This window comes from Microtus oregoni, unplaced genomic scaffold (assembly GCF_018167655.1).
Source record: "Microtus oregoni isolate MIOR12 unplaced genomic scaffold, Mior012 000006F_ref0000085, whole genome shotgun sequence".
NCBI lineage: Eukaryota > Metazoa > Chordata > Mammalia > Rodentia > Cricetidae > Microtus > Microtus oregoni.
This window is the reverse complement of record NW_024543065.1, coordinates 25,230,306-25,256,622: the sequence shown is the minus strand read 5'-3', so window position 1 is coordinate 25,256,622 and position 26,317 is coordinate 25,230,306. Positions and strand designations below refer to the sequence as shown.

The 26,317-nt window shown below is 43.2% G+C and overlaps 1 protein-coding gene across 2 annotated transcripts in view; it reads right to left on the bottom strand.

Moving 5' to 3' along the window:
- The window catches only part of Lama4 (laminin subunit alpha 4), a 144,085-nt gene extending 126,289 nt beyond the window's left edge, over positions 1-17,796 (bottom strand). Inside the window, exon 1 of one of the 2 annotated variants that reach the window (XM_041654188.1) lies at positions 17,057-17,796. In XM_041654188.1, the coding sequence (XP_041510122.1) occupies positions 17,057-17,251 (195 nt within the window). In that variant the 5' untranslated portion in view covers positions 17,252-17,796. The remainder of the gene's footprint in view (positions 1-17,056) is intronic. The other variant, XM_041654187.1, reaches the window with a different exon arrangement.
- Between the last annotated feature and the right edge of the window lie 8,521 nt (positions 17,797-26,317).

Sequence of the window (26,317 nt, the reverse complement as noted above, 5' to 3'; positions counted from 1 at the left end):
CTACACAGAGAAACCCTGTCTCAAACAAACAAACAAACAAACACTACAAAAATAAGAAACAAACAAAACCAATTAGTACAGTGCCTCCATCTTTTCATATTTTCTATGCTTTTTTTTCTTTCTGCTTTCTCTGAAGATTTCCTTTTGAGATTTTTGTAGGATGATGTTTAGTGAAAACTTTTCTTTCTTTCAAGCGAGGCACAGTCTGTCATGTTGTCTAGGAACAGCTGTGGGCCTAGTCTCAGAACCATTTTATAAACTGTCAACTGTAGCTTTGAAATTTCACCCCCAGGTAACTGCTGTGATCGGACAGTTGTTTTTTGGTAGGATGTTTATAAAGGCCAAGTTGACAAAGTGAAATAAACAGAAACTGTGGCAGGGACAGCAATGCCCAAGGTGCTGCCAATCTTGCCCTTGTACCGCCGTTTCAATGACAAGAAAATAGCGCGCAGTCCAGAGGGGAAGTGAATGGTGATGGGTGAGTGTGTGCTTTAAAGCAATGCTATTATCTGTTCTCCAAGGGGAAAATCATGCTGATTTTAAAACAATACATTGGTTACAGATGTTTCCAGACCCCTTCCCTGATCCAAGGAAACAAAATACCGTTGAGTAACAAGCCCAGATTTAGAGATGGGGCTTGTTCCAATATAAACATTTCTTAGTTGGACCTTCTCCGTGAAAGTGCATAGTCAATTTTTCCATATACAGTGGGAAAGACAAAGCTTTTAGCTTAAAAGGCATTCTCCCTCCTCTGCAGTATGGGGCTCCTGGGATGGGCAGTTCAGAGAACCCACTTCATGGCTTCACCATTGGTGTTGAGCTGATTGTTAATGTCTCCGTGAGAATTAGATAGGAGCATGCACGCTCCCTGAACTGAAAAGGCGGTTCCGTTTAGGCTTCTGGTGTTTGGTATGGTCATTTATATACTTGGTGTTTCTGTTTCACGTGCCACTGTTTACTTAAGGCTTGGCTTGGGGCTTGGCACCAAGCAGACATTCAACAAATAATCGAGGAATGCACACACAAGGGAGTTGAGCATCAGCTACACTGAAGGCACTCGCAGAGGCCCTTTGGCGTGTCAGAGGATGACTTGTGAACTCTCCCACCCTGTACACGTTCACTAGGGATGGCTAAGGCGTCCCCCTCACTACAAAACAGGAGTGTGCTGAGAGCCGTCAGATTCTTATCATTGAGAGGTACTGAGAAATCCCGCCACAGGGAAGAGGAGGGGATTAATTTTATCAGGGAAGTGAGGGAACCAGAATAACCCTAGGGGATAGTATGTGTACAGGCTTATCTGGAAGGAGAGAGCGAAGTCAGAGGGCTGGAAATAAAAAGACATTGTTTCTCGTCCCTGTAAGGGAGACAGGCTTAAGGTTAAGTTTTTGGCTGTTGTCCACTGCGCAGGACCCGTGTCTCGCACTTCCGGTACTCCACCCCAGTAAAGATACCGCTTGGATTTGCTCCTTTCACTTGCTGGAATTTTCTGGAAAGGTTAGTGGATGCCAAGGATTAAACTCGTGTGAACTCCTCAGCAATTTTCTGCTTACAATATGCTCACATGGCTTTCTTCATACGTTGTCAACAATACTCTAATCCCTAGAGTAAGTGTTAGGAGGATCTGGAAGCTTTGTTAATTCTTTGTGGCCACTAGGATCCCACACGTCACTTTTATGTGGCCTGAGAGGAATTCTGGAGTGACGATAAATCTCAAGTTATAACTTTATAAATAGGGACAATGTCACTGAACTATGAAAAGAGACTATTTTTTATTTCCGTCCTCTTTCATTCTACTCACACCGTGTTGAGGAAGAAATGGAGAAGATATTTGGTTTTGTGACTGAGCACTTACAACTCTGAGTTAACTCATTGAGAGAGGGTGAAGAATTGAAGAACCTGATGTTCTTGCTTCTCAGTCCTCTGCCATCCTAATCCGATCTCCAAGGAGCGCACAGAGTGGGTTAATTGTTCCAATTTAAAGTTTGGACTACAGAATTTTAATTTTTTTCTTCCCTTCTTAAGATTTATAAATTTCTTTGATTGTTGAACCAAGCTCTGCTTATCTTTTACTTTGAGGGAAAACCACATTTTTTTCTCTATGAATATGATCTTATGCTGGAAGATTAAAATAGAAAAGATTGTAATACAACAAAAGCTCAACTACTTTAAATAAATTTGACGATATAATGCCTCACAGTTAAAAACATAATCTAATGTTTAATGTTCCAAAATAAGTGAGTAGAAGTTCAGACAAAAAGAGCAGAAAAAGTCGTTTCCCATGAAAATTTGGTATTCCATATGTCTAAGAAAACAGGCACAGAAAACAAAATGTGTTCTCTCGGCTGAAAAAACAATGAATTTGGGGGGGGGTGTTAGAAAAAAAAAATCTTAGCCTTGTAGTTAGAACCTGGAGGTTTAAAACACCTTAGAGAGAGCTTTGACCATTTCTCCATCCTTTCCACATTTCCATCGCTGTGATACCTGCTATACTGTGGCACATCCTCGTATCACAGACTAGGATGAACCAGGCATGGCAGCGCCTGCCATACTGAAAACGAATCAGGTAATGGGCACTAGACTGGAGCTATCCTGCCCCTCTAAAGTCTTGTTATTTTGCTGAGCACATAGGGGCTGCCTTAACTTTCTGTAACCCCCCCCCTTTTTTTTTGTCTTCTATTACGTTCAAGACACCTCTGAGCATATGTTTATAAGTCAAATCTGGATCATACCATAAGGCCCAACAACTCTGCCGTGAACTGTCAGATTCCCTTTGGAGAAATGGATGTTTAGCGTCCGAGCTGTTGGAGTGTGATAAAACATAGCTTCAAAACCAATGGTGCAAAAGTTCTACAAATAAGAGAGGGCGTGGTGGAATTGCTATGGAACAGGCTCGGAGGGTCACAGTGGGGTATACACATGAGCAGATCGCTTTGGAGCTATCATGCTCTGATTTTCTTCATTAATTTCTTATCTTTCCATTATTTTGCAACATAATAGGGGAGTTCCTAAAATCATGTAGAAACCTGATTGCAGGCTGTGGAAGGGGAATCCCAGACCTGATGTGCTCTGGGCATGTGCAAACCTCTTTCTTCAGTTGCTTTGCAACAAAAGAGTTATTGTTCACCTTTGAAAGACATCTGTCTTGCTTCTTTTTAAGATGACGGATTTGTTTTTTATTTTTATGTGACCATCAGAAAACTTTAGCCATAGAGAGTAAAGTTTAGAGGGTTGACAGCTGTGGGAAGCCATGACTAAAATGCCTAAAATGAAACAAAGGGGATGAAGGATGTTATTATAAATTAAATTCAAAGTTAAGATAAATATAATGACTCACAGTGTGTATGAGTGTGATATATGCACGTGTGGTCTGTATACATGTATGCACCTGTGCATGTGTGTGTATGGGTGAGAAGCGGACATCAGCTGTCTTACTCCATCATTCTATCCTATGAGTCGCTCATGGGACCTGGAACGAATTGTCAGCCAGAAAGCCCCAGTAATCCTCTGGTCTCAGACCCCACAGTGCTAGGATAGCAGCTGTGACACCTGAAGCAATGCGTGGCTTTTGAAGGGAGTTCTAGAGTTTCATTCTCAGGCCCCTCTCCTCTCCCCTTGTGTAGCAAGTGCTCTTACCCCTGGAGGCATCTCTCAGGCACTCAGAACTACTAACGTCTTCATAATTAAATTAGATCTGAGCCCTGAATAGCTATAGCAGACCTATCAAGAAGGCAGCCATGGATTTGCTTTAATATGAGGCAGCTCATTTGATGACCCAATAGTCATCTCCAGGTACTCCTCGTCCTTGGTCTGTGGGATACAGTAGGAGGATGAAGGCTGAAGGGAGAGCTCAGTGGTAGAGCATCTACCTGGCATCTCCAAACATCTAAAGCTACATCAAGCCCATGATGTAGGAGGGGAGAAGGCTGCCTCTAATGCAAGGAACTTGGCTGAGGTTCCAGTTCCAAAAAGTGTCTGGGGGACCTTGGAAATGACTCAAATTCTGGCACTAATTTCTTCCTCTTCAACGATATTAGCAGAACAATGGTTCCTCGCTGTCTGGACTTTTGTGAAACTTCCTGCTGCTTCAGTAGGGTTACCTGGTAGATATCACCATGTCTCATGAATAGATTAGCAACAAATGGCCTGGCATGTAAGATGGTTGTGAAGATCAAAGCTCGAAATAACACAGGAAAACACATCATAAACAAGGAAGCTTTGTCAATATTAACACTGTTCAATAGAGTTAGTTGTCATTGGAAACTGTTTTACTTGGAAGTTTGTGAATAACATTTTTTCAATGTCAATAACTTTTTTTTAAAAAAATATCTCTTATACAGTACATCCCGACTACAGTTTCCCCTCCCTCCACTCCTCCCAATTCCCACCTTCCCACCTCCCCTCTTCTCTAGATCCACTCCTCCTCCATTTCCCTTCAGAAAAAAAGCAGGCCTCCCAGGGATATCAACTGAGCAGAGCATAAGAAGTTAAAATAAGACTAGGCACAAACCCACATATCAAGGCTAGAAAAGGCAACCCAGTAGGAAAAAAAGGGTCCCACGGGCAGGTGAAAGAGTCAGAGACCCCCCCGCCCCACTGTTAGGAGTTCCACAAACCAATGCCAATAGCTTTGAAAAAGCTGAACTCTGCATGAGATAAAAGAAGCTTCCTCAATTCCTTAGATGATTAGTAATCTCTAGGTATTCTGAATATATGTCATTAAGCAAAATTTCTAAGGGCTGAAATGAACCTTGTTGACGCTGAAACATGTAGGAAGCAGTTTTTTAAATGAGTAATAAACTAAAGACAAAATATTGGATGTTTATTTTCCTCATTTTTGTTGTTTGGAGTGGAATCATTTAAAGACTGGCCTTTCGACAGCACATAGAGTGTAATATAATACTCTTGAGGAAAGAGTCAGCAAGGCTAGACCTTGTTAGCTCTTTGTGGAGTCCACAAATCACCAGATTTATATTCAAATGGGGTTCACATTTTAACTTAAAATACTGACTCTTGTGGTAGAATAATAGTTTAAAGAGAGAAAAACTTATCAAAAATCCGAGGGTTGCTAGGAAGACCAAAAGATAATGGCTAGCATGTCTGCCCGTCACCACCCCACTCTCTCTGAAATTCCTCTGTTGTTTTCCTCAGCACTCCCAGGTAATGACTGAGACAAAAAGGGAATTTCCTAAGGAAGGGCCAAAAATATCATCAGACAAGGAAGAGGAAGCATAAAAATATCTCTCTGGAGGATACCAATTGTTAAAGACTTTAGCTCATGTGTGGAGGTGTGCAGAACATCCGAAATTCTGCATAGCCAGCCACAAGTGCTGGCTGAAGACAGGCGTGTGTCCTGCTGGGATATGCCAGGAAGACAGATTTCAATGACACTCTAGAGATCTGTCATGATTTACAATGTCAACTCCTAAGGCCCCTGTGTAGTAGTTTTCAAATATGCTAGAACAGAGAAACCCTATCAGAACAGCAACCATTCAACAATGAAGTTCTGTGAGGAACTCATGTCCATCCTTAGAGAACCAAAGGTATTCCCCTCATGATTCAACTTTAGAGCCATTGATTTAGTGGGACTAATGTTAAAAGGTCCAGGATTCACTCTACCCCATGATTAACTACTTCTCTACAAATGTCAGTAGTACATCAACTTCTCCCTTATCCTTGCTCTCCAGACATGGGACACGCCATCTTGATCAAATGTTGGTGATGATCCCCATCTCTGTTTTCTCTACAATGACCACCAAACAACATAGAACCTTTTATTCTTTTCTGGGCAGTCATCAGTGCATAGCACACATCACCCAGGTTCTGGGCTATCTGCTACTCAATACCCAATCCATCTTTATTCCAGACTAAGGTTTAAAGAGCACAATCTTCATTGTATTTCTCTTTCTTCTGTTACCTTCAATGACTCCCTATTTTGTGGTCTAACCAACTGGGACTATTACTCGTCTTCTTAAGTCTTTTTTCTCCTCTTATCTTGTTTTTATCATGAGCTGTACTTTCTCAAACCTTGAAGGCCCACATGACTCACGCATTGACTTGGTCACTTCCCAGCAGAAACATTCTTTCTAAACTCTCCAAGTTCTCATAATGATATGAGATTTCCCTCTGTATTCTGTGATTACCATCAATGAATAAAGGAACTGCTTTGGACCTATAGCAGGACAGAACTTATCTAGGCAGGGAAAACTAAGCTGAATGCTGGGAGAAAGAAGGGTGGAGTCAGAGAGAAGCCATGGAGCTGCCTGAGACAGATGCTGGGAACTTTTACCGGGTAAGCCATAGACACGTGACAATATAAAGATTAATATAAATAAGTTAAATTATTTTGTAAGACTTAGTCAATAGGAACCTAGAGCTAATGGGCCCAACAGTGATTTAAATAATATAGTTTCTGTGTGATTATTTCGGGTCTAAGCTAGCCTAGCATGTGGGAAGAACAAGCGGCCTCCATACAACATTGTAACATAACTTCATTTTTTACATTATTAATGTGCTTATCTTATCTCTCTGATTGTGTTTTATTTGTAGGATACATGACATTTAGTGGGCATTATAGTAAGGTTAAGTGCAAGTAGCCAGATTTCTTGCTGTGACCTACATAAGTTACTTTATGTTGAATGAGAGTGGAGTTTCCAAAGCTATTAAAAGCAAGTGTCCCTAAGTGCCAAAGAATACAAGATAACACAGGGATTAAATACTATTTCTTATATTTCAAAAATGGAATTAAAGTTAATTGGGCCGTTATCTATAAAAATGTACAACTAATATGAAATACTACATTCATTTTTTTGCTAAAGTTCAAATAAAGTAATGACACTATTTTATCAGCAACTCTCTTTTACAGTTACGAGTTATCTCATTAAATATTGTTTAATATTTTTCTCAGCAGATACTGTGGGTTGACTCATACTCCTCAAAGTTCAGATGTTGACACTCCAATTCAGTCTGACCCTATTAGGAGACAGGGCCCATAGGGAGATGGTAAAGCTTAAATGAGGTCACATGGGCAGGACCTTCATGTGACCCGACTGTTGTATTCCTCTAAAGACACAGAAGGAAGGTTTCAGGAAATGTATGAACATGGCTTTCTACCAGCCAGAAAGAGTTCTTATCCTACACCCCTGACAGCTATTTGATCTTGGACTTCAGTCTCTGGAACATGGAAAAGTCTACTTCTGTTGGTTAAGTCACTCCATGTGGGGTATCCTGTTATGACAATCTTAGCATAGGAACACAGTAGGTGAAATAATGTAAGACACGAGGTTAGAGGAGAAAGAGAGGGGCAAGGAGATCCCTGGGCATGAAAAATCTGAGGCTCATCAGGTTCGAAGTTGTCCCCCTCCAGGTTACAATGGACTTCCCTCAGCCGCTGTGCTAGTCTCTGAGGGACAACCTGGGTCTATGCCAGGTTGAACCATGAGTACTGCTGGTGACATCTTTCCACACTAAGCTCTCATTCCTTGCTCATCTCTCTCAGACAACTTGTTTTCTTTTCTCCAGTACTTGGTGGTTTCTAGGAAGGGAGCTAGGCTGTTTCTCTTCAGGAGTCAAATCCTTTTGTTGTGAACTGCCTTACTCTTTCCACAGTCATTTTCAGGAGAATACCCATGACCATGTTTCCAGGAGGTGGCATCACCCTCTCAGTCCCCTGGTTTACCCAAAGCAGCATTTAGCATTGTTTTTCTATTTTATTGTTACTTTTTAGGAGCAAGGCTCTAGTACATGACCTGTGACCTTCACTCAGCTATAATTTGATTTAATATTCTGGTCTCTTCCTCCTCTTTATATAAAAAAGTTTCCCCTTTCTAGATTCATATGTTTCCCCTCTCCCAGCCCATCCAAAGTTTAGTCAATGAACTAAACACTGAAACACTGAAAATTTAGACTTCAGTGTTTCCTGTATTTCAGTGTAATAAAGAGGATGTTGGGTAGGTGGAAGGAGGATTCTGGTTCTGAGGTTTTGCATCGCTAATCTGTGCTTAGGTGACAAAGATACTGCCCCATTGCACCATACTCAAGGGTCAGTCTTTTAGGCTCTGCTTCCCCACAGCCAGCGATAACCAGTCTTTTATCAAGGCAAGTTTCTTCACCGACTTCTGACTTGTAGAAAGTTCCTAGTGCATATTTGTTTCCAAATGTGTCCCACTGAATCTAAAGCAAGCTTTAAATTTTCTTTTAGTAGCTTTAGGACCCAGAGGACAACTCTTCAATGCCTAGTTCCATATGGTGATTTGGTTCGATGTTTATAATGTATTGACACTTTGCTGGTTTGTTCTACGATTTCCACCGAGTGAAAACACACTCTCCTCTCTGGACCCTCTGCCAGTTGGTACTTGACTGACACTTAAGTATGGATATGTGTTCTCCTTTGGTGACCTCATTATACTTTATTTTCATACTAGGGTCTGAGTAGGGGAGGTGGGAGCATCTAAGAACGCTGACATAGATTTTTTGACAACAGAGTGGCATACCTTATATGCATGGGGGTGTTTGCAGCTCACACCGTCTGAGACACTTCCTTGGTGTGTCATCATAGAAGGCTTATGTCTGTGCTTGGCCTGTGCCCTGACTTGCTCCCCCAGCTTCAACTACAGAAGGTGATGGGAAGCCGGGAGAAGTATTCCATTGAAGTGTTTCTCGTTCCTTCTTTTGGGTCAAAGTCCTATGTCTCCCGCACTCTCTGGATACTTAAGAATATGGGATTTTAAGGGACGACAGCTGCAGGTATGTTCCTTATGCTGGGTGCATTTTAATCTCTGTTAGGACTTGCTGTTATAAGCCATATCATTAGCAACACCCATTTCCTCTTCTTCCTTCTCTGTCTTTATTTTTTGGATGAAGAGATTCAGGGGAGGGGTGCCCACATTCCTTAATCTACCAAGAATGATCTGTTTATTAGCGATGAAGTGAAGAACCATCAAGGTTAGTCTAGGTTCATAGTTCAGCTTTGCTTGGTGCCTCGGGACTCTCCGTCCTGCTGGCAGTTCAAGTCAAGGATAAAAAGAAGCAATAAAGACTAAAATGGAAAATATTATAGTGAAATAAATGATTTTCTACACGAAGATGCCAAGGTACACCTGTGAGGTTATCCAATGCTTAAGGCGCCTCAGTCCACTTGAACAGCCGGGAAGAACCTGAGGCAGTCAGGGGACACAGTTCCTTGAAATGTCTCTAATGAGCTTCCCTGTTTCCCTCTGCCCCGAAATTCCTCAGCTACAAAGTGAGAGGACTGTGTCTCCAGACTTCCTTTCTAGATTGAACATCTGATAATTTCTTAGACTTTATGGTTCAGGGCACATTAGAGTTTTGTATCTAAGGATAACCTCCCACTGGCTATCAAACAGCTTTCACCCTTAAACAAGTCTCTTTTATGCTGATTTCTGTGCTCCAATAAAGGCTACAGGGTTTGTCTCTTTATGAGTGAAAGTTTGAGCATCTGTTAGCACTGATCACAATGGACAACAATATCCAGGGAAGACAACAGAATAAAGTAATTGTCTGTGCACTGTGACGAAACATTCAGGCCCAAGCACACAGACTCCACTCACTTCTCAACTAACTGAGCATCTCACTTGTGGGACTGACAGAAACAGACTACTGCTACTAAGATTTGTGGCAGATCAGTAGGAAGAGAGGAGCACTTAGGGGGTGTGCTTGGCTGGTTAGACTATGTCCCCCTTCTCAAGGGCTAGCACACACATCACCGTGCTTAAAAAGAATCGTAAAGGAACCAGTTACAAAATAAGATTTGTCACATTTTAAGACTAAGATTTGGGGGAGGGGACTGGAGAGATGACTCAGGGGTTAAGAGAACCAGAGAACCCAGGTTTGTTTCCCAGGACCCACATGGCAGTTTACAACTGTCTGTAATTCCAGTTGCAGGGGATCCAGTGTCCTCTTCTGCTCAGTAGGATCCTGCACGCATGTGGAGTACAAGCTCTCACACACATTCACATTAAATAAAAACAAAAAACAAAAACTGAGATGTGGGAGTTGTGCTGTGGTATATCACATTTTAAGGGGTGAAAAAGAGAGTTCTCTCTTTTGGCTATCCTGCAGCCAAAAGATATTTGATATTTTTTTATTTGCAGCTTTTACAATCAGCCTACAATCCTGGTGAGTTAGGGCCTAAGGATCACTCATCATCTCTCTTGCTTCTGGCTACTATGCTATGCAGTCCTGTAGGCTGACATACAGAAGTTTTCAGTTCTGTTCTCTGTGTTGCTGTGTACTTGGTGCAGACAACAATACTCTGTGTAGCTGTTAAGTCCTCAAGACAAGCTCTCCTGACTGCATTTTAGATCCCCAGAGTCTCCAACTTTCTTTAAGGCAATGAAAAATTACTCCATAATTTCAAAATAAATCTAAGCACCTGAAGTCTGCACCATGCTCATGACATCTTTTAGTTACAGGGCACAGCACGGATTTCTGTTCTTGTTTTCTTTTCTTTTTTCATTTTTTGAGACAGGGTTTCTCTGTGTAGCCCTGGATGTCCTGGAACTCACTCTGTAAATAGACCAGGTTGGCCTCGAACTCACAGAGTTTCGCCTGCCTCTGCCTCCCAAGTGCTGGGATTAAAGGCGTGCGCCATTACCACGGGCTGTTTTTGTTTTTATGACATTCCTGCTCTAGAGTTACCCCCACTTCACAGTTCTCAGGGACTCATCAGGGTAGCTACATCACTCCATTGACATAAACGCAAGATCTCTAACTTTCACACGCTTTAAGACATCCCTGGAACTAAGAAGAGGGTCGCTTTGCATGTTATTATTTTTAAAGCAGACCACTTCCTTTTCTCTTGATTTTTCAAAGGAGCAACGTATGTGTTTCTCTTTATGCAGAGTATTTGGGTTTGAATATGGAAAGCTTCCCACTGCATTCAGCCTCGGAATGTTGTTCCCCCCAAGTTTCTCATGACAAAAAGACAGAGCCCCAGAGGCAGGCTGCTGGCAGCTGAATTTCATTAGGACTTTGATGGGAAACTTAAGTTGGAATTATAAACATCTGCGGTTAAACTTCCCTTTAGTAAGCCATTTCTCAGAACTTAACTTTACCACACCAGGAGCAAAAGAGGAAAACGGTTGAAAGAGCGAGCCTGCTGCTATTGTGGGGCCCGGGAGAGTAGTCAAATATCTGGCTGTGGCTGTTGTATCCTAATGGACTCACAGACTCTTTATTTTAGAAAATTAATAATTATTTAGAAGTACTAATTTTGGGACTTGAAGCATGTGCCAAAAATTGGAGTGGTTTCTAATTTAAAGTCTCAAAATTGTATCTGGCCATCCTCATATTTATATGATTGCTAGAAGCAAGCAAACATCCTCAAGACTCTCTCTGGCGTTATATATTTCACAAAACTACAAGCCAGATTTGAACATTTGGGAATCTGTCGTTTCAGAGCTTTTTCTCCCACTACTTAATTTTTTGTTCAATTTCATTGTTTTTTGCTTTGCTTTGTTGTTGCTGTTAGTTAGCTTCTCTAGAGCTTTAGAAAAACCTATCATTTCTCTCAACTATTTAGATAGCATATTGCCGATGTAAAACTATTTAAAAACTATTAAAGAGAACGATTAGAAGAGACTTTCTATAATCCCTCTACTCTTGGGTTGCACAGCTAGGAAATTTGCAGACGAGATAAATTGTTAAAGATTCAGATGACAGAATCTGTTCAGCGAGTCATTAACCTCACTTTTTCCTGTGCTTGATGAAACTGCAGGGGAAGAGAGGGGCCGGAAGAGGGCAGAGCGAGAGGCTGAGGCCGCCTCGTGTGGCCTGCTGACATCGTGTCCACATGTCATCTCACAACAATCTTGCCGGGCAAAATCTTTCCACCAATTTTATAGTAAAAAAAAGAGAATCCTTAGAAGATGAAGTAATTTGCTCAAAGTCATGCTGCTGGAAGTCTGGGCCCCGATTCCCACATCTGTCTGGCTACAGGCCCACATCTGGCCTCGGACGAAAGGTGAATGTCAAATATGGTAGAGACAGCAAAGCAAGCTGCCCATGGCCTTCACATACACTTGCCTAGAACAAATTTAAAACTGAGTCATCAGTTTCAGCTAAGAGTCCAGATTTCATCTTCTCTTAAAAAACAAACAAACAAACTAAACAGGGCGACAAGCTTCCAGAAGAGTTTGCAGGGTGGAGGGTACTGAGGGTATTCCACTCTGGACGACTGTCTCCTGTGACTCAGGGCTCATCGCCCATAGGTTGCTCTTCTTCCTTAGTTGGCTCCACTCCAAGCTTCTGTAACAATCTGAATTTTAAAAATTCCTTTGAGCCATAGGATCCAGCAATTCCCTGGCTATGGACCCGACGGAAGTGAAAACAGGGACTCAGCCAGATTCTTGCACACCGTTGTTCATAGTGGTATTGTTTCCATCCACCAAAGGAAGAAACCACACTTATTTCAATGAGCGGATGAGCAAACAACAAATGTTTGATACACATACATCCGTATATGTCAATTATAAGTATTAAATATATGGATGTGAATGGAAGCCTTAGCAGCTGAGATCCTGATGCGCCCACAGTGTGGATGAACTTTGAAGACTCTCGCAAGTTGTCTGCTGACCACCACACAAACACCCAGGCACACGATGCCACCCAGTCCCCTCAATAAAAGAAAAAGAAATTCGTTCTAACAGTGTATGCAGCTTACACGGCTCTTCCAGTAGCACCGAATAGGATATTGAATAGTGTATTGTATACTTCATTTAAAAAAAAGCACTCTCAAAATTTGAATAAAATGATCCCTATGGATGGTTCTGTACACTCTTCTACATATTCCTGCACAGTCAAATGGATTTTATAAACTCTATCCCGGCTGAGCCACTTGGCGGCTAGGAGCTCGGGCCTCTGGCTCTGTACCTGTTTCCCCGTCTGTGACATGAGATGACAACTGTACAGTCCTAGCGACTGGTGGAGCTGACAGGAGATGCTTTAGGGAGTGTAGGCTCTACCATGGCAACGCTGTCCCAGTCTTTCTAAAGCAAGTGGTATGAAATCTTCTTTGCAATTTGGCAAGTAGACTATGGTGTCCTGGTCTACTTCATTTTCTGCATGGTACTTAGCTCGTAGTCAGTCTGTAAGAGCATTCGCCTGTTCGGATGGGTGTCATTATTTTCTCTCAGATGGCTCACCACTTGAAGGGAATGGTGAAAGTGTTTTTGCTACCCATTTGTTGTTTGTTTGTTTGCTTTTCTCTGTAAATCTGCCTATTGCGTGAATGTAAGAAGTAGAGATTCCAAAGACCTAATCTAGCACGGCAACAGCCACCCGGGGTGGCTGCCTAGGTTAGTGGCTGGATGATTTATTGGCTACACAATCTTTTTCGAAGCAAGGGGTTGAGATAAGGAAAAGGAAAGCAGATTGGGAAAGAGATAGGATTTTCTGTAAACATTCCGCAACCCTTCCATGGCAAGGAGCCTAACAGTGTGTCAGGGCATGGGACTATGTCAACACAGAAACGAATGGAGGGAAAGTCCCTCAGAATGGTCTCCTTAGAGCTCCTTTAAGCAGGTAAGTTCGTTCAGAGTGAAGTGTCCACGGGCCCAAGAAGCAGTGGTATTTCTGGAGGGAAGTTAGCATGATAACGGTGCACTCGCGTTAGGGCCTGGAGCCCTATTTTCTCCTCTCGGAGAATTTTCACCTTGATCAGTGATTTCTCTTTCTCAGGGAGGTATCAAAACCAGTCACAATGATGAACTCGCAGCCACCCACTACCTCCTGGCCCTCCCAGCGTTCCTTCTTTGCCCTTCATTTCTCAATGCTGCTTGTGGCACGTCCATCTAGCCTCTACCTCTAGCCCAGTGTTCTTGACCTTGGCTGACTCCTGGCTGTGTCTCCATAGAGGAGAATCTTGCTTTCCCCAGGGGTACTCTGATGCTGGTGGCCTGGGGACATTTGCTACGGTTCTCTGGGGTCATTTAGTCAAGAAGACTTCAGCTAGATTCGGGTCACTTACCTCGCTGTAAAAGCCACACATACAGATTTCCCCAACTTGGTTTCATCATTCTTATCAATTGCCACCACCCTCCAGGCGAGAGTAGAAAGAAACAGTTCTCTCCCCAGCTCCGAGCGAACCAACCACATCCCCCCTCCCCCCAACGCACAACTTTTAGACTTTCACTTTACTCTTTACTTGCTACAGTGCACGTGACAAACTGAAGGGGTTCTGTTCTCCTTTTAAAATGTTCTCAGAATGCTGAATGCTGCTTTTGAAAATATTGGTCTCCTTCTGGGCCACACTCACCCACTAAAACATCCACTGCCATACACTCAGCGGTAATGGACTCAGTAAATTGTTTGTCAAGGAGCAGGAGGCAGGAAAATCCTCACGTGGGGTGTAGAGTTTCCTTTGGGTGCGTCTCTCTCACATTCTTTCCCTCCTACGGGGAAGCTTTTCCCAAAGAAAGGTTGGCTCTTCCTTCTTGGCCTGCCAGTCCATCTTGTCCTTCCAGTCTGTTACTTTTTCTTTCCTATTTGCTCCCAGCTCACACTGAGTACCACTGTGGGTCCGAGCCACTGCTCTAGGACAAGCATCCAGCCATGGAATTTGGGGGGAGCATTAGGGGACTTCTGCCAAGCTCCTCCCACTGACCCATGCTTGCCTTACTTTTTTTTCTTCCTGCTTTTGGAGAGTTGGTTGGAGAATAACCATTCATATAAATCCAATTCAAATAAAGTGGACATATTTTTAGAGCACCCTCCCACCCGCATTTGAACCCCTCCCATGAATAATGTGACCATATTCTGTTTGATGTAAATACAGTTTCCTGGCCCAACCCAGTAAAACAGTCATTCCATGTTATTACAACTCTGGGGTGTTTTTGGTTTAAGATCTGCCTCACTGGCTATAAAGAGCATGGGAAACCTGCTGCCAGGGCACTGGGATCATCTGGAGACCACAGGCGAACTGGAGGCTCTCTGTGAAACTATCCTTTGGAAATATAATTAGTGCTATCCTACCCTGTCTACTGTAATCTTCCCTGGGATGACTAATACCGTCTTTCTCTCTCCTAAATTTCTCAACTAGTATTTTGACCCTAGTAGACCCTGACAATATTGTACATTTAACTGCCTATGGGGCATTCTTTCTGATCGGAACAATATAGACAAACACAGATATAATATTAACAAACATTAGGTAAGTTAGTAGCTTAAAAATCTCTGAGAAATAACACCAAATAAGGGATCAGAAAAAAAAAAACCCAACACTAATCCATCTATGGTAGTAATTCAGTATGATCACTTATACCTATGTTAAATACTGTACTACCATCACCATGGTAACCAGAGAACATATAAAAATAGTTATCATTGACTTCTCTAAGCCTCAAGTTTCTCTACGTGCAACTTGGGCAAGCTATTACTTTGGTAAAGTGAGGAAGCTTTCAGTTTAAACCTGATCAGAAAATCTGCCATCTTCAATGCTTTGTTGCCACTGTGCTGAACATGTGTGTGCATGAGAAATTGCTGGCAGCCTCAACATTAACCTTAAGGCACCCTAACATTCAAATAATTGTTATGAGATACAAATACAAAAAAATAGCTATGTATGATATGATCCTGTCTTTAGATTTAACATATTCACATCCAGAATGCCCGGACAAGTTGAATTAAGATGACTAATGAAAACATGAGCAAAAATGAATCTTCCACAGTCGGGACATGATAAAGGTTTATTTACTGTTTACCTGTAGTCCAAGTTTAATTGCGTGCCTTATACTCTGTATCAATTCTACTCTTAGGCCAAGCATTTCATTCAGGCGCTTTCCCTGCTGGAAGCAACAGGTGTGGAGATAATGTTGCCTGGGGTTCGTTCCAAGAGTGCAGAGAAGCAGTGCATTACTTCCCATTGACAGAGTTTGGCTAGTCTGGCCTGTCCCCTGTGTCGGGGTGTGATCAGAAGCCAGGACCCTTCCTGCCCATGGGGCTTTTACTCTGAACCCAAACACGCAGGTTCTATTTACCTGGCCCCTGCCGCAGAAGCATGAGTAGAGCTTTCACTTAAGAAGGGCCATCTTGCATTTTATTTCTAATCAACAATTAGTAACTCTAATTATGTTACCAATGAGTAGAACTAGGAGCAACAGTTGAGACTTCATCGACTGTAACACTTACCAACCTGCATCACTACTTTAGTTGTAGGATTGTTGTAGCCATGGGTACAGTGGTGTGTGTGTGTGTGTGTGTGTGTGTGTGTGTGTGTGTGTGCGTGCGCGCGCTGTTAGGTCAATTGCTCTTTCCTTTCCCATGAACTTAGGTGACTTCATTTTTCTCCTCCTTAGCATCTCCCACGGCCTGGACGTGCTATTATCTGTCTAGGCTCAGGGGCTCTTAAATCACTTACTGCACACTTATTCTCTAAATGTCTACACTTCAGCTACTTTTTAACTTAAAAGTCTCTTAATGTATAAGAACAGTGTCTCTTTGAATAAGCATTTGATCAATAGTATATGGTGATCATCTCTCTTTGTGAATGGAACTTGACTTAATCTTGCTTCTGGCTTAGAGTGGTTTACTTCTGTTTAAGGCATCTGCCCTAAAATTTCCTAACAGCTTCTTTTACAGCAGATTAAAGCCCCCCTCCCAGCACCCCACCTCCAGCCTTGAAGAAAACCTTGTTTAGTTCCAGACAGAAGGTTAGGTCTTTTAGCAATATTGTTCCCATTGTTCAAAGAGCAGAGAGGAACAGGGAGATAGTGAGGGGCACACACATTAAGCAACAAGGCTCGACTATTGGACACACCAAAAGACCACCACCTGCATACTGCCGAGGTCTTTTGTGAGTCTCACAGACCCATGTGGAACATGAAGGGTACTTGCACTTCGTCAGCTGGAAGAGACAGGTTGCAAAGCCTCACCTTTCAACTCACATCCAAATCCAACTGACAAAACAGAACTCTTTATTTCAACTGAGGGGACCCAGTCCAGTGAAACTCTAGGCTGTCAGAAAGGGGCACAGAAAAAAAAAGAGGATTGTGGTCCAGCCGGTAAGCACAGGTGCGCAGCAGGGTGGCAGGGGACACCTTACCTCAGCAGCAGACGGCAGGCGTCCCAGTGTCACGCGGGGGTCGCTGGTCTCAGGTGGGTCTTGCCTACCGACCACTGAGCTCCCCTCGATGTCAAAAGGAAAAGCATTGCCGTCCCCGGACGCCGCGCGGGAGCAGGCAGCACCCCAGAGGAGCCACAGGGACAGGATTGAGCACCAGGCTGTGCTCCAAGCCATCGCTCCGCTGGTATTCGACAAGCCCTTCCTAGAGCGAAGGATCTGGGACTCTTGGTGGGCACCCCCAGAGGTGCAGCGATGGCTGGTGTTTTATCTTCTTTGGCGGTATTTAGATCCAGGAACCCAAGGTACAACTTTGTTGTTGTTTTTAGAAGTAGAAAGTGACAGTCAACGTGGTCCCTCTGCTACTCGCCTTTCCCTTCCACCCACCCTCTCACTTTGTCTCTTGTCTCCGGCGCTCCTAAGGCTTGGGCTCTGGGACCTACAGGCGCCCGGCGAGCATCAAAAGGCAGCAGAGCGGGACTGGCAGGAGCCGGGGGAGCGCGCCTGGCCACCTCCTCTCCCTGGCGGCTGGGACCGAGGACGGCGCAGCTCTGGCTTCCTTCCCACACTCATTCTCACCACTCCCTTTCCACCTTCCCCTTCCAGGCCCTCCCACTCCAAGTTGGCTTTCAGACCCTGAGGTCAGGCCTTTCCTCGTCGCCCGCTTCCCCTCCCCCCTCGCAGTTTGGAGCACCTCCAAGGACTTAAGATGAATATTCAGCGTTCCCGATTGCTTCCCCACATCCCTTATTTACGTAGCCAAGGCGCCGGATGTCTGATCTATATTTATATAGATTTGTATGTGCCCCCCCGCCTCTAGTGTACAGGAAAGTGGGCGAAAAGGGATTCCAGGGGCGGGAGGGAGCCTGAGGTAGATGACCTCAGGAACTAGCGGCATTTCTGGACAAGTTCTCCTCTCTTCTAGAGATAGTCGGTGGCTCTCTTCTATCGACGTTCACTGGCCACTCCTCTTCCTCTGCCGGTCCTCACCCAGCGGGCTGGAGAGAATATCTTTCACTACAGTGCTAGAAAATGACTTCATTATTGAAATGCATGAACTTTTATTTACAAAGAACATCTTGTTTTTTCCTAAAGAGGTGCTTTGTGAGGGACCACAGAACAAGGCTTGCAGTGTATGTGCCTGTCAAATATGCAGCCCACAGCCCGTAGCCCTGACCTCTTCCTCTTGGCTGTAATCTCATGCCTACTACATCTGTCTGAATCGAGTAACCTTTCCAAGATTGCCATAGGACTTGGGCTACAGCTGTATGCGGGAACGCCCTTGATGGGCACCTACTGCAGCTAATAGGTGCTTTTGTGCCTATGGGCTTCAGGTCAGAGCTTTAGGTGTCTCTGGGAGGCCGCCAATGTGGCTTTAAAATTGCCAGATGGGAAAATAACCATACAAGGATACCCAGGCCAGTTTCGAGGAACCGGGAATCACGATCACGCAATAAATCAACTCTCTGAACATTGGTATGAGCCCCTTTCCACAGGATGGATTGTTGTGTCTAAGGATACACAAAACAACCATTTCTCCTCTTCCATGTGCCAGCTACTTTCCTCATGCTATTTGTAAACACGACAGCATTTCTGCATAGTAGAGCTATTACTTCCTTGTTGTGTAAGAAGAGATTCCCCAAGGCCACCCAAGGTAGAAAGCTGAATTGGATGTTAGCCTTCTTGGTCTAAAGCTCTGCTTCAGGTCTGTAACCTACTGAAACTGATAAGATAAAGACAGAGCTGGGACACAGAGGAAGTGGGCTCTGTCTTTTTGAGTTGCTTTCTATGTTCCAACAGTTTGCATGAGCTATCTCATTTGATTTCACACTGATAACTGTCTGGGATAGTGGATGTTGTCCTTTCCATTTGGCAACCGTAGCTTAGTTTAGGTAAACCTACTGGTAATGAAGCCACACCACTGAAGGTTAGTTTCTGTGTTCCCTAAATCTTTCAAACTGTTTTCAGGATGCAGATGCAGAACCCTGTGATGTGACCTGATCTGGAATAACATTGGGTGCCGATAGAAGCAACAGTCTCCAAGGAACAGCGTTGAAGAAGAATGGGACCTGCTGACCTCTGGACATGGATAAGAAGTGAATGGTTCTTCCAGAAACAGCATCTTAAACTAGACTAAACATCTTAAACTAGAATGACATCCAAGTTCTACCTGGGCCTGTGTGCTAGGTGTGGTCTATCCTGAAACTCCTATATCTCCTGTCTAGGCCACTTAAATCCTGGTGCCACCTGCCAATATGTGAAGCAGGCCTGAGCAGCTCCTGTCTACTTATTAATCTATGGTCAATAAAGATCTTTTGGTGGAATGAATAAACAATAACAAGATAAATACCTCTAATGTAGTATATTGCCTTCTGTGTGCGCTGAACAGTGAGCATGTGCTTGTTGACCGTGAGGTTCTTGATTTTAAATAATAAAATGGTATAACACGAAAGAGCTAATGTCGGAAGAAGCAGAGTTATCATAGATCCCACGATATCTGTGTTGTTTTGGTTTAGAAATTTAACAACAATACAAGAAACTGTTAAACCGATTTGTTCTGTTTTTTTCCATATAAATTGGTTAATTTATTAAATTAAGTTTGTGTTTTGTTTAGATGGTTCTTGAAAAGATTTCTGATGGAAGAGAAGGTGACCAGACTCTGAAGAAGAACAACGATGCTCAATTATCCTGTTATACCCTCCAACTTCATAACTTTAATAGTAATATTATTACACACCACATGTACTCACACACATATGCAGTCTGGCTTTAGATACTGAGTGCTTTATCAAACTCAAACTGCTCTCATTTGCTTCCAGAGGACTTAACATACTCTTCCTTAGCTATCAGCCAGTTACACACTTGTTATTTAGCCTGGGACCTATTCTCCATGCCCTCTAGTCAGTATATATGGTCTACAAGGCTTAACAGTTGGAATTGGGGTGTATTTATCTGGGACCTATGAACTTCTTTTTTTCATTAACTATATGCTTTCAATTTTTCTCTTATCTGTTATTGTTTCTTTGGCAAATGATAAAATATATACATATATATGTGTATGTATACACATGCACCCATAGGTTTTTGTATGAAATTTAACAGAGTTCTTAGCCATGTTTGTAGCAGTTCTAAGAGCTTGACCCAAAGCTTAGTCTTTTCTAATGTCAGTTTTATCACCTGTAAAATGGGAACAATGGGTGCTTCTTTCACTGAGTTATTAGTGGTAGTAAATAATGTAAACAAAATATTAATATTCACTGACTTACCAAGTCCATGCTTGGTAAAGACAACTTAATTATGTAATATATTGAAGTTTAAAAAAGAATAGCAAGACACTTCCTAAAGAAGAAAAGCAATCGTGTTTATTTATCCTGGACTGGGGGAACTCCTCTTGGCTGAGGTCAGCCATTTCTCTTTCTGACCACTCCCAGGCCCTCCTCTGCCCTAGCTCTTGATTGGGGATGTCATGGGTCTTAGGTAGGGCTGTTGTGGAGTGAGCGAGCATAGAGGACTATTTCACAGTAAGCTAGAAGGCAGTAGAGTAAAGGGCACCTCCACCTCACCACAGGGTCACTCAGGCCTTGAAAAGCCTGAATGGTGGTTTTTATCTTCTACTAAAAGAAAAATCAGGGACCTTTTCCACTTTGTGACTATTTTCCCTTCTTCCTTCCTTTCCTAAGATTGTGGAGGAAGTCTCAACAAATATCTTCAGAATCCTGTCCTTGTTTCCTGGAGGAGGAGGAGGGTGTCTACCTTCCCCAAGATCAACATGGACTTTAGGAGAGGCTCAGAGGCTGAATGGCTCGTCCAAGGACACCAAATCAGTTAGCATTAAATGAGAGCCCCGCACTTTTCCACTTCCCAGATCAACTGCCTTTCCACGACCAGACCAAGCTATTTTTAGTTTTGGCAGCAGCAGACCTGGTGGTTTTGAGGCTTTATCAAAAGAAAGTTCTGGAATTCCCTTATAAGAACCTGCCGAGTTATCTGCAGATAAAGATCAAGGCTGCCTGCCCCAGCAGAGCTCTGCTGCGGGGGTCTGTTCTCAGCAGCCAGCGAGCTCCCTAGCGTGTTGTTAACACGTCCCATGTGCCCTTCTGCAAATAGAACCTTGTGTCAGCTGCTATTTTGGATTCGTAGGTGCTAATCTTGGCATCACTAGATGGGGGATTGTTGTGGGGACTGTGTACTAGTGACAATAACTTCATGACGATATTGGTAAGAGAAAGGAGTGGGAGCTGGCTGCCCCCCCGCCATCCCCATAAAGTCTCTAGTTGATAATTCTGTGGTAGGAATGCAAAGCATACATAGATCTCATTTTTTTTTTTCTAGGAACACTTCCATTTCCCCAGACAAGATCATCCGTCACAGATAACTGTGATGAAAGTTCATACTGTATGAGCAGGACCAAAAGCAAGAGAGCTAGGAGCTGGAGGAGGCCTTTAAAGGTCCTCTCATTGGGTCCTCTAGGCTTTTATTTAGGGTGTGGACAGTATGCTACATTGAATTCAATTCTTTTTCTATCCTGGCCTCTTGGATTTGAGCATATATTACCTCCGTTCTTCACCATCCACCCACTTTTCCACTTACCTAATCATCATTTATTGAGTATCTCTTGAGGTCAAGTTTAGATAATTAGAGTAAATGGTCAAAACATAACCTTAACGGCCAAGGAGTCAAGCACCAGCTGAAGCAGATGTAAGTACACTCTATAAGAAATGCAAATTAATTTCATGGAAATGAAGATGGGCTACTGATAAAATTATTTGAACAGGCTCTGTTTTAGTTAGGGTTTTGCTTGCTGTGAAGAGACACCATGACAAGAGCAACTCTTATAAAGGAAAACATTTAACTGGGGCTGGCTTACAGTTCAGAGGTTTGGGCCGTCATCATCATGGTGAGAAGCATGGCAGCATGCAGGTAGACAAAGTGCTGGAGAGGTAGCTCAGAGTGCTACATCTTGATTGGCAGACCGCAGGAAGAGGGAGTGACACTGGGCCTAGCTTGGGCTTCTAAAACCTCAAAGCCCATCACAGAGGCAGACTCTCTTCAACAGGCCGTATTTCCTAATGCCACTCCCTAGGCATTCAAATATGAGTGTTTGGTTGCCATTCTTACTCAAACCACCACAGGCTCTTACCAAGATGCAGCTAGAAGTTAAAGAATGTTCTAGAAGGATGCAACTGGGCTGACTTTTAATTGATGGGGAGAAAGAGCAACGGGTCCAGGACTGAAGGAGTGGAGAACTGGAGAACAGGGACACTGACATCACAGAAGGAACAGAAAGGCACGTGATTATCTCAATCAGCGATTCTCAACCTTTCTAATGCTGTGACCCTTCGATACAGTTCCTTATGCTGTGATGACCCCCAACTATAAAATTATTTTATTGCTACCTCATTACTGTAATTTTTCTACTGTTATGAATCAAAATGCAAATATCTGATATGTAGGCTATAAGACAGGTGACTGCAGGTCATGACTCACAGGTTGAGAACTGCTAGTTCAAATGGCCTCTGACTGATGGAGGAAGGTCATTGGTTAAATAAAATGAAACTGCTTGGCCCTCATTGGTTAGAAGATAGGTGGGAGGAGTAAACAGAACAGAACGCTGGGAGGAAGAGGAAGTGAGCTCAGAGTCCACAGCTCTCCTCTCGGGAGCAGACGCCTCAGAGAGACGCCATGCTCCCAGCTCCCAGGCAGACGCACGTGATGAAGCTCCGACCCAGGATGGACATAGGCTAGAATCTTCCTGGTAAGTGCACCTAGGGGCGCTACACAGATGATTAGAAATGGGCTAAATTAATATGTGAGAATTAGCCTAGAAGAGGCTAGATAGAAATGGGCCAAGCAGTGATTAAATGAATACAGTTTGTGTGTTGTTATTTCGGGCATGAGCTAGCCAGGCAGCCAGGGTGCTGGGGACGCAGCCCCGCCACCCTTATTACTACATCTGACCCTCTGTTTCAGAAGCCAGTGACTTGTGTGCAACAGCAGTTCCTTCTGGATGCAAAGATGAAAAATGGAGAGCTACTCATAATACTTACGTGTTGAGCAAAATCTCCAGAAAACTAGATGAGGGAGAACAACATTTTTCTCTGTGGTCCAGCACATGTCATCCTACCTCCTTGTGTGGCCTGGGCTTCAAGTGGTCACTAATGTCACTGATGAAGGAGAAGACATATGATCCTCCTGCCACCCAGCACCAGTTGGAGCTTCTTGGAGGAGAAACATGAATGCTATTCTGTGACTGAGTTCATGTGTACTGTTGTTGTTGTCTTTTCAGACAAAGAAATTTAAACCTAGGAATGGCACAGTCCTATGTGCACTTGAAAAACTTAAAATGTACCAGGCAAAATAATGCCACAAAACAGGAAATTAAAGACACCAAAAAAGGATGAAACAATCAATATACATGATTGCATTGGCTAATAACTGCCCTGAAGGTGATTTCTTGAAGGATCTTCAATCTTCAATTATGTCTACAATGATGTATTTTACATATTTTATGTTTTATAGACGCCACTATATATTTTATGTATGATATTTTTGTGTACTTCATCTGCAGATTTTATAAAAATAGAACAGTTTGTTTCTACTCTCTTAAGGCCCTTAAGACACACACACAGTGTCAGTGCGATTCCAGTATGTGACTATGAAGAGCCTGCCATGTTCAAATGTGCCTTTTGGGAGGAGCACCTTGTGAGGCTGTGGTCTTCCCTGGGGGACAGATTGAGAGATAGTTAGTAGGTTGAGAATCCTTTTCTATCCTTACATCTCTCAAAGCCTTGATGATAGGGACTGTATCCGCAAACAGGTATCCTCAGAAAGCATTTGAGAGTAATGTAGTGAATGGGGACACCCAGATGCAAGATGCACTTAATAGATGGTGCATAGGTGACAGAGAATGGCCCTAAGTGGAATCATAGCTATGCCTGGTCTTTGCTCACCCTTTTTGACCTAGCAAGATAATTAGTTCATAAGTGATAACGGAAAATGATTGATGTTCCTCATAATGAGCCAAACAGAGAATGATTGGCATTGGAGTCAGTCAGCCAGGTGACAAGATCAGGACAAAATAAGAAGTCCTGGGATGCTATAATTAACAATTAGATAACCTTTAGGAAAGTGAGAGGGAGGAAGAGAAGGAAGGAGAGAGGGAGGGAGGGAGAGAGACAGAGACAGAGAGAGAAAAACTAAATAACAAAAATGTATTATATGTCAAATGTACCTTGGAGAAGAATAAAAGAATCAAGGCAAAAGAACAGAACAGACAAGCTGGAGAAGGAGGGCAAAGCTACTGTGAAGCAGCCAGACAGGCTTCACCGACAGGGGTTAAGAGAAGACCAGACCATCTGTCAATGCAGAGGGACAGGCCAGAGAGAAAGGATCGAGGCTTGGTAGGGCAAAGAAGTGGTTAAAGTGAAGTTTCAGCCATAAAGAACAGCTGGAAATCAAGTCAGAAAGGTTGTCATAGGGACACTGATGAAGGCCTTTGAGATAATTATAAGAGTTTTGGGACAGAGCAGGCCCGAGGCAGCTAACTCCACAGGAGCAGGACTGAGCCAGTGACCTGGGCCAGAGCAGGCCTGAGGAAACAAATTCCACAGAAATAGGACTGAACCAGCAACCTAAGCCAGAGCAGACCTGAGACAGCGAACTCCATAGGAGCAGGTATAGGGGAGCAACTGCTGAGTGGGTAGGCCAGTGCCAGAGACTGCTGTGGGTCTGAGCATGAATCTGGGACCTTCAAAGGAGTAGACCTGAGCCAGGACCCCTGCAGATCTGGGCATGAGTCTGGGACTTCCAAGGAACTAAGCCTGAGCTAGGACCTCTGTGGGTCTGAGCATGAATCTGGGACCTTCAAAGGAGTAGACCTGAGCCAGGACCCCTGGAGATCTGGGTATGAGTCTGGGACCTCTGAGTGAATAGGCCTGATCCAAGTCTTCTGCAAGTCTGGGCGCACCTGAGTCTGGGACCCCCCCAGGGAGAAGATCACAGCCAGAGACCTTTGCAGGACCAACCCCAAGCCAGGGACCTCTGCAGAACAGATCCAGACCAGGGACATTTACAGAAACAAGTCTGAGCCAGCAACCTAGACCAGAGCAGGCCAAAGATAGCAAACTCCATGGGAGTGGAACAAACCCTGGGAGCACTGAGTGACCTCCAGGAACACAGAGTGACCAACAGCATAACTAGAACCATGGTACTGACTGTACCACAAGGGACAACCATCTGAGCCTTGGATCCACTGTCATTGAGAAGATTAATCACCAGAGTCACAGACAGCCCCAACCACACCAATTAGAGGAAAAACTGAGTAGACAAGGTAAGAACACAAGCAACACCACAAAGAGCAACAAAACATCAGTAAAATCTAGAGACCCTAAAACAGCAAGACTTGAACAACCAAATATAAATGAAGCAGAAAAAAATGACCTAAAAATAATATCAGGAGAATGTTTGAGACTCTTAAAGAGGAAATGAGAGACTCCCTCAAAGAAATGAGGAAAAGACACACAAAAAATTGGAAGACATTAGTGAATCCCTTAAAGAAAACCAAGAAAAAGCAAGCAAACATATGAAAAAAAGCATTCAAGACGTGAAAACTGAAATAGAGACAATAAAGAAACACAAGCTGAGGGAATTATAAAAATAGAAATCATAAGAAAATGAACAGAAACCAAAAATTCAAACAAACAGCAGAATACAAGAGAAGGAAGAGAGACTCTCAAGCACTGAAGATACAATAAAGGAAATAGACCTATCAGTCAAAGTAAACATTAACTCTAACAAATGCTTAAGACAAAATATCCAGGACATATGGGACACCATGAAAAGACCAAACCTAAGAATAATAGGTATAGAATCAGGAGAAGAAGTTCAACTCTGAAGATACAAGAAGCTTATAGAACACCAAATAGACTGGATGAAAAAAAAAGTCCCCTAGCCACATAATAATTAAAACACTAAGCATACAGAATAAATAAATAATATTAAGAGCTGCAAAGGCAAAAAGCCAAGTAGCATATAAAGGCAGACCTATCAGAATTGCAGCTGATTTCTTGTTGGAGACAATGAAAACCAGAAGGTCATGGTCAAGCATTATGCAGACACTAAGGGACAATGGATGCCAGCCCAGACTACTATACTTAGCAAAATTTTCAATCACCATTGAAGGACAAAACAAGATATTTCACAACAGAACCAGATTTAACCAATACCTAGCCACAAACCCAGCCC